Source organism: Myodes glareolus, chromosome 13, assembly GCF_982192425.1.
Source record: "Myodes glareolus chromosome 13, mMyoGla1.1, whole genome shotgun sequence".
NCBI lineage: Eukaryota > Metazoa > Chordata > Mammalia > Rodentia > Cricetidae > Myodes > Myodes glareolus.
The window spans coordinates 65048440-65061623 of record NC_142038.1 but is presented as its reverse complement, the minus strand read 5'-3'; the positions used below and the strand labels follow the sequence as shown (position 1 = coordinate 65061623).

General features: G+C 38.7%; 1 protein-coding gene across 1 annotated transcript in view; it reads right to left on the bottom strand.

Moving 5' to 3' along the window:
• Nucleotides 1-13184, bottom strand: part of Ccdc178 (coiled-coil domain containing 178) — a 362700-nt gene that overhangs the window by 288283 nt on the left and 61233 nt on the right. Inside the window, exon 10 of the mRNA XM_048442360.3 lies at nt 11851-12071. Within this exon, the coding sequence (XP_048298317.3) occupies nt 11851-12071 (221 nt within the window). The remainder of the gene's footprint in view (nt 1-11850; nt 12072-13184) is intronic.

The window sequence follows — 13184 nt, the reverse complement described above, 5'->3', positions numbered from 1 at the left end:
TGTCCCCATCATGGTCTTGACCTCTTTGCTCTTATTCTCAGTCCTCCCATTCTTGAGCTGGACTTTGGGAGCTCAGTCCAGTGCTCCACTGCAGGTCTCTGCCTCTGTTTCCATCAGATGCTAGGTGAAGGTGCCATTTAAGATATTCATCAGTTTGGGCACCCTCTTCTTTATTGCTTAAGGTCTTGGCTGGGGTCATCCTTGTGAATTCCTAGGATTTTCTCCAGTGTCAGGCTTCGTGCTAACCGCATACTGGCTCCCACAATCAAAATATCTCTTTCCTTCCTCTCCATCTTTGTCCTTCCTCCATCTCAACTATCCCATTCTCTCATATTCTCCCCTACTCCCCTTCTCCTCTCCACTTCTCCTTTCACCCTCCCTTCTCCCCTCACACCCATGCTCCCAATTTTGTCAGACGATCTTGTCTATTTCCCCTTCCCAGACAGATCTACGTATATTTTTTCTTAGTGTTCACCTTCTTACTTAGCTTCTCTTTTTCAATTTCTTTCTTCAAAGACTTAAAGTTTTTGTCAAATAGGTCTTTAACTTCTTTGGTTAGTGTTATCCCAAGATTGTTTATGTTATTTGTGGATATTCTGAAGGGTGGTGTTTCTCTGAGTTTTCTCAGAATTTTTATCATTTGTATATAGGAGGGCTACTGATTCTTTTGAGTTGATCCAGTATCCTGACACATTACTGGAGGTATTTATCAGCTGTTGGAGCTCTCTGGTAGAGTTTTTGGATCACTTATGTATGCTCTCTTATCATCTGCAAATAGAGAAAGTTTGACTTCTTCCCTTCCAATTTGAATCAACTTGACTGCCTTTTGTTGTCTTATTGTTCTAACCAGAACTTCAAGAACTATGTTGACTAGATATAGAGAGAGTGGACAGCCTTATCTTGTTCCTAATTTTAGTTTAATTGCTTTGAGTTTCTCTCCACTTAATTTGATCTTGGCTGTTGGCTTGCTGTACATTGCTTTCATTATGTTTAGATATGTTCCTTGTATCCCTGATAGCTCCAAGACCTTTATCATGAAGGGATCTTGGATTTTGTCAAATGCTTTTTCAGCATCTAAGGAGATAATTATATGTTTTTCCTTCAGTTTATTTGTATGTTTGATTACATTGATTGATGATTGTGTGTTGAACCATCCCTACATTTCTTGGATGAAGATGACTTGATCATAGTGGATGATATTTTTGATGTGTTCTTGGAGTATTTTTGCATCTAAGTTTATGAGTGAGATTAGTCTGTAATTCTCTTTCTTGGCTGAGTCTTTTTGTGGTTTTGGTATAAGGGTAACTGTAACCTCATCAAAATAGATTGGCAATATTCCTTCTGTTTCTATTGTGTGGAACAATTTGAAGAGTACGGGTATTAGTTCTTCTTGAAAGTTCTGGTAGAATTCTTAACCGAAACCATCCAATCCTGGGCTTTTTAAAGTTTAGATGCTTTTGATGACAGATTCTATTTCCTTGCAGTTTATAGGTCTATTTAAATTATTGACCTGGTTTTGATTTAAACTTTTTATGTGGTACCTATCCAAAAAATTGGTCATTTCTTTTATGTTTTCCAGTTTTGTGAAGGATAGGTTTCTGTAATAGGATCTAAAGATATTCTGAATTTTCTCACTGTCTGTTGTTATGTCCCCCTTTTGATTTCTGATTTTGTTAATTTGGATATTCTCTCTCTGCCTTTTGATAAGTTTGGATAAGTGCTTGTCTATCATCTTTATTTTCTCAAAGAACCAGCCCCCCTTTTTAAATCTTCAAGCCTCGAACTGTTTGAACTGTTTGTTTTACCTGTTTGATTGTTTTTTAATTGGTTTTCTTGTGTTTCTTTGAGAGATTTATTGATTTCTTCCAATTTTTTGTTTTCCTTTTCCTCCATTTCTTTTTTTTAAATTTATTTATTTATTAAAACTTTCTACCTCCTCCTCTCCTCCCATTTTCCTCCTACTTCCCTCAATCCCCCACTCCCTCCCTCTCCAGTCCTAAGAGAAGTCAGGGTGCCCTGCCTTCTGGGAAGTCCAAGGCCCTCCCCACTCCATCCAGGTCTAGGAAGGTGTGCATCCAAACAGACTAGGCTTCCAAAAAGCCAGTACATACAGCAGAATCAAAACCCAGTGCCATTATCATTGGCTTCTCAGTCAGCCCTTATTGTCAGCCACATTCAGAGAATCTGGTCTGATCACATGCTCATTCAGTCTTATTGCAGCTGATCTTGGAGAACTCCCATTAGATGAGTCCCAGAGTCTCAGTGGGTGGATGCACCCCTCACGGTCCTAACTTTCTTGCTTATGTTCTCCCTCCTTCTGCTCTTCATCTGGACCTTGGGAGCTCAGTCCAGTGTTCCAATGTGGGTCTCTGTCTCTATCTCCATCCAATGCCAGATGAAGGTTTTATGGTGATATGCAAGATATTCATCAGTATGGTTATGGGATAAGGCCAGTTCAGGCACCCTTTCCTCTGCTGCCCAAGGACCTAGCTTGGGACATCTCCTTGCACTTGGGTGTGGTCCGGTTTGCTTTAAATAACAGCAGTGACCATGTAACATGAAGGAGCAACAGACTGATTCCCGCTGCCTGGCTAGCTTTACCCGAAATAATTAAATGGAAACTGTATTCTTTTAAACACTGCCTGGCCCATTATATCTAGCCTCTTCTTGGCTAACTCTTACATATTCTTTTAATCCATTTCTAATAATCTCTATCGCCACTTGACTGTGGCTTACCGGCATGAGTTTAACCAGTGTCCATCTCGGAGAGGAGAGTCAAGGTGTCCACGTGACTCTTCTTCGTTTTCCTAGCATTCTGTTCTGTCTACTCCACCCACCTAAGGACTGGCCTATCAAAAGGTCGAGGCAGCTTTTTTATTTAACCAATGAAAGTAATACATAGAGAGAAGGCTCACCTACTCCATCCTTGCACACCTGGCAACCCCTCTAGAGCCAAGTCTTTTGTCAACCCTAAAATGGCTCTCTTAATTAAGATGTCTTCTTCCCTCCTCCCATATACACCCTCCCTCCATCTCAACCATCCCATTCCCCCAAGCTCTCCCCAATCCTTCCCCCCTTCTCCCTTCTCTCTCCCCATCTTCCCTTCCCCCATATCATCCCCACCCCTGTGCTCCCAGCTTTTGCCCAGCAATCTTGTGTACTTCCAATATCCAGGAGAATAAATATATGTTTTTCTTTGGGTTAACCTTCTTATTTAGCTTCTCTAGGATCACGAATTATAGGCTCAATATCCTTTGTTTATGACTAGAATCTACTTATGAGTGAGTACATACCATATTCATCTTTTGGGGTCCTGGTTATCTCACTCAGTAAAGTGTTTTCTATTTCCATCCATTTGCATGCAAAATTCAAGATGTCACTATTTTTTGCCGCTGAGTAGAACTCTAATGTGTATATGTGCCACACCTTCTTTATCTATTCTTCTATTGAGGGGCATCCAGGTCGTTTCAAGGTTCTTTGTGTATAGGAGGGTTACAATTTTTTGAGTTGATCTTGTATCCTGCCACATTGCTAAAGGTGTTTATCAGCTTTAGGAGTTCTTTGGTAGAGTTTTTGGGGTCGATTATGTACACTATCATATCATCTGCAAATAACAAAAGTTTGACTTATTCCTTTCCAATTCGAATCCCCTTGATCTCCTTATGTTGTCTTTTTGCTATTACTGGAACTTCAAACACTATATTGAAGAGGTATGGAGAGAGTGAACAGCCTTGTCTTATTCCTGATTTTAGTGGAATGGCTTTAAGTTTCCGTCCATTTAATTTGATGTTATCTAGCGGCTTGCTGTATATTGCTTTTATTATATTAGGTATGAATCTTGTATCCCTAATCTCTCCAAGACCTTTATGATAAAGGAGTGTTAAATTTTGTCAAATGCTTTTTCAGCATCTAATGAAATGATCATATGGTTTATTTCTTTCAGTTTATTTATATGATGGATTACATTGATAGATTTTCATATGTTGAACCAGCCCTACATCTCTGTGATGAAGCCTTCTTGGTTATAATGTATATTTTTTGATGTGTTCTTGGATTTGTTTTGCCAGTATTTTATTGAGAATTTTTGTGTCAATGTCCATGAGTGAGATTGGTCTGTAATTCTCTTTCTTCATGGAATCTTTGTGTGATTTTGGTATCAGGGTAACTGTCGCTTCATAAAAGGAGTTTGGCAAAGACTCTTCTGTTTCTAGTCTGTGAAACAGATTAAGAAGTATAGGCATTAGCTCTTCTTGGAAGTTCTGATAGAATTCTGCATTGAAACCATCTTGTCAAAAATATCATTGGTGTTTTTGAGTTTAGCTATTCTGACAGATGTAAGATGGTATCTCAAAGTTGTTTTGATTTGCATTTCCCTGATCACTAAGGAGGTTGATCATGACCTTACGTGTCTTTTGGCCATTCGAAGTTTATCTGTTGTGAATTCTCTGTTCAGTTCAGTACCCCATTTTTTAAATTGGGTTAATTAGAGTTTTATTGTCTAGTTTCTTGAGTTCTTTGTATATTTTGGAGATCAGGCTTTTGTCTGATGAGGGGTGGGTGAAGATCTTCTCCCAGTCCGAAGGTAGCCTTTTTGTCTTACTGACAGTGTCCTTTGCTTTACAGAAGCTTCTCAGTTTCAGGAGGTCCCATTTATTCATTGATTCTCTTATTGTCTGTGCTACTGGGATTCTACTTAGGAAGTGGTCTCCTGTTCCTATATCTTGTAGACTACTTCCCACTTTCTCTTCTATCAGGTTCAAAGTGGTCAGATTAATGTTGATGTATTTAATCCATTTGGACTTGAGTTTTGTGCATGGTGATAGATATGGATCTACTTTCATTCTTCTACAGGTTGACATCCAGTTATGCCAGCACCATTTGTTGAAGATACTTTCCTTCTTCCATTGTATACCTTTAGCTCCCTTGTCAAACATCAGGTGTTCATAGGTTTGTGGGTTAATATCTGGGTCTTCTATTCGATTTCATAGGTCGACTTCTCTGTTCTTATGCTAATACCAAGCTGTTTTCAATACTGTAGCTCTGTAATCGAGTTTGAAGTCAGGGATGGTAATGCCTCCAGAAGTTCCTTTATTGTATAAGATTGTTTTGGCTATCCTGGGTTTTTTTGTTTTTCCATATAAAATTGATTATTGTTCTCTCAAGGTCTGTGAATAAGTTTGATGGGATTTTGATGGGTATTGCATTGAATCTATAGATTGCTTTTGGTAGAATTGCCATTTTTACTATGTTGATTTTCCCAATCCAATAGCAGGGGATGTCTTCCCATTTTCTAGTATCCTCCTCAATTTCTTTCTTCAAAGACTGAAAGTTCTTGTCAAATTGGTCTTTCACTTCCTTGGTTAGAGTAACCCCAAGATATTTTATGCTATTTGTGACTATCGTGAAAGGTGATGTTTCTCTGATTTCCCTCTCTGCTTCTCATCCTTTGTGTATAGGAGGGCAACCGATTTTTTGGAATTGATCTTGTATCTTGCCACATTACTAAAGGTGTTTATCAGCTGTAGGAGTTCTTTGGCAGAGTGTTTGGGGTCGCTTATGTCCACTATCATATCGTCTTCAAATAACGAAAGTTTAACTTCATCCTTTCCAATTCGAATCCCCTTGATGCCCTTATGTTGTCTTATTGCTATTGCTAGAACTTCAAGCACTATATTGAAGAGGTATGGAGAGAGTAGACAACCTTGTTGTGCTCCAGATTTTAGTGGAATGGCTTTAAGTTTCTCTCCATTCAATTTGATGTTAGCTGTTGGCTTTCTGTATATTGCTTTTATTAAATTTAGTATGACCCCTGTATCCCCAATCTCTCCAACACCTTTATCATAAATGGGTGTTGAATTTTGTCAAATGCTTTTTCAGCATCTAATGAAATGATCATATGGTTTTTTCTTTCAGTTTATTTATATGATGGATTACATTGATAGATTTTCATATGTTGAACCAGCCCTGCATCTCTGGGATGAAGCCTACTTGGTTATAATGTATATTTTTTGATGTGTTCTTGGATTTGTTTTGCCAGTATTTTATTGAGAATTTTTGTGTCAATGTCCATGAGTGAGATTGGTCTGTAATTCTCTTTCTTCGTGGAGTCTTTGTCTGATTTTGGTATCAGGGTAACTCTCGCTTCATAAAAGGAGTTTGGCAATGACTCTTCTGTTTCTAGTCTGTGAAACTTCTTCTTGGAAGTTCTGATAGAATTCTGCATTGAAACCCTCTTGTCCAGGGCTCTTTTTGGTAGGGAGGTTTTTGATGAGAGCTTCTAATTCCTTGCGACTTACAGGTCTATGGTCTTGATTTAATTTTTGGTATATGGTACTTACCTTAAAAATGTCCATTTCTTTCACATTTTCCAATTTTGTGACATACAAGCTTTTGTAGTAAGATCTAATGATTCTCTGAATTTCCTCTGTGTCTGTGGTTATGCCCCCCTTTCATTTCTGATCTTGTTAATTTGCATGTTATCTCTCTGCCTTTTGATTAGTTTAGATAGGGGCTTGTTAATCTTGTTGATTTCCTCCAAGAACCAGCTTTTTATTTCATTGATTCTTTAGATTGTTTTCTGTGTTTCTATTTTGTTGATTTCAGCCCTCAGTTTGATTATTTCCTGGTTTCTACACCTCCTGGGTGAGTCTGTTTTTTTTCTCTAGAGCTTTCAGCTGTGCTATTAAGTCTCTAATGTGAGCTTTCTCCTTTTTTTTTTAATGTGGACACTTATAACTATGAACTCTCCTCTTAGCACTGCTTTCATAGTGTCCCATAGGTTTGAGTATGTTGTGTCTTTATTTTCATTGAATTCAAGGAAGACTTTAATTTCTTTCTTTATTTCTTCCTTGACCCAAGGATGATTCAGTAGTTGACTGTTCAACTTCCACACGTTTGTAGGCTTTCTGGTATTCGAATTGTTATTGAATTCTAACTTTATTCCGTGGTGATCCGACAAGACACAGGTGATTACTAATATTTTTTTGTATCTGTGGAAGTTTGCTTTGTTACTGAGTATGTGATCAGTTTTCGAGAAGGTTCCATGAGATGCTGAGAAGAAGGTATATTCTTTCCTATTTGGGTGGAATGTTCTATAGATGTCTGTTACGTTCATTTGATTCATTACATCCATTAATTCTCTTATTTCTCTGTTAGATTTCTGTCTGATTGACCTGTCCATTGGTGATAGAGGAGTGTTGAAATCTCCTACTATTAGAGTGTGGGTTTTGATGTATTCCTTGAGTTCTAGTAATGTTTCTTTCACATATGTGGGTGCTTTTATATTAGGAACATAGATATTCAGGATTGAGACTTCCTCCTGATGAATTGTTCCTGTTATGAGTATAAAGTGTCCTTCTGCTGGAAGTCCAAGTACCCCACAGAAAAAAGGGCCAACTTGGGGGTGGGGCAGGGTCGTGTGGAACAAAGAAGCCCCTGCAGCAGGAGCTGGAGGTGCCCTGCACTCCTTCTGGGAACCTTTTGGCTGGGTGGGCACACACTCAACCCTCGGGGTGGATAGCCTCAGTGTAGGAGCAGGAACTGTCCTGGGCCAAGGACCTTGCAGACAATAGTTCCTCCATTTCTTTAAGAGAAATTTTCATTTTCTCTTTAAAGGCCTCCATCATCCTCATACAGTTATGTTTGAAATTGTTTTCTTCTACTTCTTCAAGGTTAGGGTGATCAAGTCTTCCTGTTGGGTGACCACTGGGTTCTGGTGTTACCACATTGCTTTTTAGGTTGTTAGATGAATTCTTGCATTGGCACCTACCCATCTCTTTCTTCTATTGGTGCTGGCAGTGTCTTTGCCTCTTAGTCCAATCCTTGCGGTGGGCAGTTTTTGTCTTTGGGAACTGTTCTTGGTCTTCTCATGTACTGTTACTCTTTGTATCACAGGGAAGCACTGAGATTTCTCTTGGCCTGTTCTCTTGGTCCACTCTGTGCAGTCACAGCTTGTGCTTCAGAGATCATCTCTTGCTTCTCTCTGTGTAGTTGCGGCTTGTGTTTCAGCGTTCCTCTGAGGTTGTGGGGGGTGGGTGGGTGGGACAGGAGGTTTTGTGGGTAGAGTGGGACTTGTAACTTTCAGAGTCCAGTGGATGGGATAGGGGTATTGGAGTAGCCTACCTACAGGAAACTTGTCCTCTGCCTTGCTTGAGAAGCCAAGGCAGGTGGGGGTGGGGCCTGGACTTTTACTCCCATTATAGGAGGACCTAGAGATTTGGATGTTCCATAGGGTGCATAATCACTCATCCCTTGGTCCTCTGTGTAGTAGCAGGCTGTGTTTTAGAGTTCCACTGAGGTTGTGTTTAGTCCCAGGAGGGTTTGGGACTAAAGTGGGACTTGTAGCTTGTAGGGTCCAATGAATGGGATGGGGATATTGGAGCTGCCTACCTCTTAGTCCTCTCTGTGTAGTGGCTGGCTTGTTGCAGAGTTCTACTGAGTTTGTGGTGGGCGGGAAGGGATAGGAGGCTTAGGGGGCAGAGCGGGACTTACAGCTTTCATGGCTGGATGGGGGTTTTGGTGCAGTCTACCTCTTAGTACTCCCTGTCAATCTAGGGCTTTCTTTTTCCATGCAAATATATACAGCTAAGAATTTCCTTAAGGATGTTATTTTCATGGCATTATGGTAGGCTCCATATTGATCCTTTTTATCTAATTCAGGTACACATTAAGCATATGGTTATGGATTCTTATAAAGTTTTTATTCTTATAAAGTACAAAGAATGCAAGGCCACCAATGTTTATAAAAATTATGCAAGACCTGAATACTTAAGTAGGGATTTAAATCGATGATGAAGTCCCATTCCAGAGGCTACACTCTGAAAAGCTCTTCTGCCTGTTGCCTACAGCTCTGTGTGTTTCTGCTTCTCTCTGAGGAGGTATTTGGTGCCGGCAGTGCTCATAATTCTGTTTTTCATTCCTAAATTTTGTCAGTTATGCTCAGTTCATAAATGGAAGATGTATTTTCTTCTTTCAAATTACCACTTTTCTTTTGCTGTGTCACTGTGGGTTTTCTTACTATGGCTGCATGATATATATAACCCTGTCTAGCATTGCCTCAAATGAATTCTGGGAAAATTTTTCCCTGGTGCTGTGCAGCCAGAATACAGACTCATCACAGTTCCTGGCTCCCTTTGTAGAAACTGAGAGGGACAGACTCACTTGCTTTCCCACTGAAATGACAGAATTAGCAAGCAAGTTAAAGGCAGTTGATGATGTTCCGGTTGAGTAATTCAACACACAGCAAGGGGAGCAACAAGATAGAAGTGACAGATCCCAATGCTTCCACAAAGGTGGCTATGTTACCCAGGATTCTTTAGGAAACAGTCCAACAGGAGATACAGAGGCCCACAAAGATGGATTTAGATTAAAGAAATGACTCATGGGCTACAGAAGTCCAAAATGTACAGTGTGGCATCACAGGTTGCTCAAGGGAAATGAGCCGTCAAAATACTTAAGTTCCAGAATTCTGTTTTACTCAATGGAGGTCGAACCTGATGCTGTCCAGAACTTGAACTGATTGGATGGTGAAAGATAATATGTTTCACTGAGAATCCTCTAAGTTAAAAGTTCTTCTTGACTAAGCCAAAGGCTTTTAATAAACCCTCCCATGTTGATGCAGAGCAGTCACAGTGTATGTGATAGGATCTACACACCAAGTCCTCTGTTTTCTTTGTCTGTTGCAGTGAGTTCCTCCTGAGTCTACTCTTCCAGCTGTCTGACAACACTGTTTGAGCATTCCACAGTAATTCCCAAGGCCAATGACAGAGAAAAATATTAACTTGCCAAATAGACACTGGTTTAAACAAACACAGACAATACCAAAGCTAAGATTGTTGAGCAATCCTGCACCATGTTATTTAGGATTGAGACAAGGTCAAATAGAATTGCTGGAACAAGGCTGGATTTACTTTTTTTCTTTTTGGAACTGGAGTCCCAATCTCCTTCTGGCTTTCAGTTCAGTGTCTTTTTTTCTGGCTTCATACCAGAGACTGCCTCTTGTGATAAACTGCAGTCACCATATTTAGGTAGCAGGGAAGCTTAGTGTCTGAGGCTTTCTGTTGATGTAAAGAAACACCATGACCAAAGCATGTTGGGGAGGAAAGGGCTTGTTTGGCTTACACTTCCATAATGTTGTTTGTTACTGAAGGATATCAGGACAAGGACTGATACAGGGCAGGCACCCGGAGGCAAGAGTTGATGCAGACACTGTGGAATGGTACTGCTTACTGACTTGTCCCCAATGGCTTGCTCAGCCTTCTTTCTTGTAGAACCTAAAACCACCAATATACTGATGACACCACCCACCATGGGCTGGACCCTGCCTCATTAATCACTAATTAAGAAAATGTATTACAGCTGGATGTCATGGAGGCATTTTCTCAATTGAGGTTTCTTCCTTTCAAATAACTCCAGCTTGTGTCACGTTGACATAAAACTAGCCAGCCTACTTAGAAATGGTGAGAGATGATTTTTTTGAATGAGTTAGTCTCTGTCAAAGAGCTTTCTTAGAATTCCAACCAGTAAATCCAACTTTCTTTCTAGTGGAGGAAAAAGCAGACCAGTAAAGGAGAAGTCACTGGCTGATACATTGATTTTCAAATTGGAGAAGATAATTAGGATGGAGCAGTATTCTCCAGGGTGGGAAAATGAGCCTGCAGCATAACCATGGTTCCAGAAAAGTTGTCAGAGGAACTCTGGAGAACATTGGAGCTTTAGTTAGTGAAGCAGAACGTGGACCTCACCTACTACACAATAAAGGCTAGGCATACAGCCGAGGAAAGTTCACATGCATACTGAAAGAAAAGCACTGGTGTGATATTATTGCGTGTAGCCAAATTTCACTTTTATCAATAAATATTAGGAAAATCTCAGATGGCATAGAGAAATAAAAAGAGAGAACATTAAATAATAAATTTGTTTGATATCTATGTGATGGAATACATAACTAACTAAACTAAACTTATATCTATGACAAGTTGTTTGATAACATTAAAACAATGTAAGGGGTTTGGGAGATGGTCCAGTGGTAGAGAGAAATTACTGCAGAGAAGCCTGGTTTGGTCCCAAGGACCAGACGCAGTGGCTCACAACTGCCTGTACCTCTGGAGAGCTGACACTCCCTTTTAGCCACCACACATACTTGAATGCACATGGTACACCTACAGATTAGCAGACTTACACATGCACATAACTAAACATAAAAGTTCAAAAATAAAACAGTTACCTTAAAAGGGGAGATTCAGAAACTTACATAGCCAATGTATGATAGTATTTTATAATTCAAAATATGTAACATAATTTTAAAACATTGGTTACATTTTCCTTATGAATTAGATGAAATTAATATTAGTTTTGGTGATGAAATAAAGAGGATGATGTGTATTAAACATGGGAAACATTCAAGGACTTTTAAATTTACTTTATAAAGATTTAACACTAATATGAGGTAAATTTATTACTTGTGGAACAGATGCAAATAGTTATTTCTTCTATAGAAGAATTCCACAATGAGATTGAGGTCATTTAAGCACTTGAAGCCCCATTACATTTATAATTTTATCAATGATTAAATTACTGATATGTTTTACTTACTTTCTCACTCAGTTCAAACAATGATTTAAAAATAAAAGAGGTGTTTTTTGAAACACTTTAATTTAATGAGTCAAATGAATATTATTAATCATGTTTGGTTTATCGTTAATTGGCTAAGATGTTTAAATGAATATCAATAAATTACAACTGAGAAGGTTATTAGAGAACTAAATGGCAGGTCAATCTTAGAAGAGACATTAATTTCTTAGAGTTGAAATACTTTGGGGTAACCAAGAGAGTATACACACATTCAGTCACCTCAAACTTTTTGTGGTAGCGATCTCTTAGAGCGTCTAGTTCCTGCTTCCGTTTTGACTCCAGCAGAGGAGCGTGGTGATTCATGTAGTCAATGTCCTTTTGGATCTTGGCATTGGCTTGTTCCAGCTTCTCCTTTTGCTTCTTCAGATGCTCCAACATTTGGGCTGTGTCTTCAATATGGTTGTTCAGCTCTGCGATATCTTTGGAAAAGTGCTCGTGTTCTGGAGGCAGATGGTGAGAGCAACACAAAGTTCAGAGGTGGCAGTACACAGCCCAGAAAGTAATGTTTGTTTATACGCAGGATCCACTTGAGCTTTAGAAATTATTCATCTGTGAATTTTATTTAAGTATTTAATTGTAAAACATGTTGCTTCCTTCACTCATCACCAAAAGGATTAAAGCATACTTTATTATAATTTATAATCTTTGATATAAATCCAATTTATTACAATAAGCAAAATGATAATTATATGATATGGAATTTCCCTCGGTATGCTATGAATATCATTAGTGAATAAAGAAGAGCTTTGGGCCTATTGCAGCACAGAGTAGGGCAAGGCAGGAGTTTCAAACAGATAGAGGACGAGAAAGAAGGCGGAGTCAGAGAGAAGCCAGGTAGCCTCCACTGGGTACAGATGCCTCCAACCCTGGCATCAAGCAAGGCCCATAGGCAGAAAATAGCAATGAAAAAATCTCTAAATTTGAAAAAAAGATAAACACCAACTGTTTTAATAAAAATGTTTGAAATTTTAGACGTTGAAATCACTCCTAATTACTTATATATCTAATATGAACTTAAACAATTACAAACAAATTAGCTAAGAGGTCTCCTGGATTCTTCCCACTACAACTTCTGAATACAAAAGCCATCTTGCATCGTTGGAATAATAATTATTCTTTAAATAATTTAAAATAAAATTTTCCCATGAAGTTTGTTGATAACTTTGTTTAGAATTGTGCCTTCATTTCATGAGTTAGCTCTGTATTTTTTAATATTTATACTGATTCTTCCTGACTTTGTTGTATAGTTTAAAGTGTTTTCTTAATCAGTTGTGGTCTCTGTTCTTTCTTCCTTTTCTTTGGTTTCCTGGACATTTTCAATTACATTTATAAAAACAGTGCTAGCCTTTATAACCATGCATATTTCATGTTGAAGTCTTTCTAAGTACTGAGTCAAGGTCTTTCTAATAATGTCTAGAGACATATTTCATTTTATTTTTTTCTTCATGTACTGATACTCCTCTTTCTATAACCATTCACAGTTAGTTAAATATTAATCTCAAACTTATGTTCTGAGTATTTTCATTATCAATAACCAGAGTCACAAGCTGGAT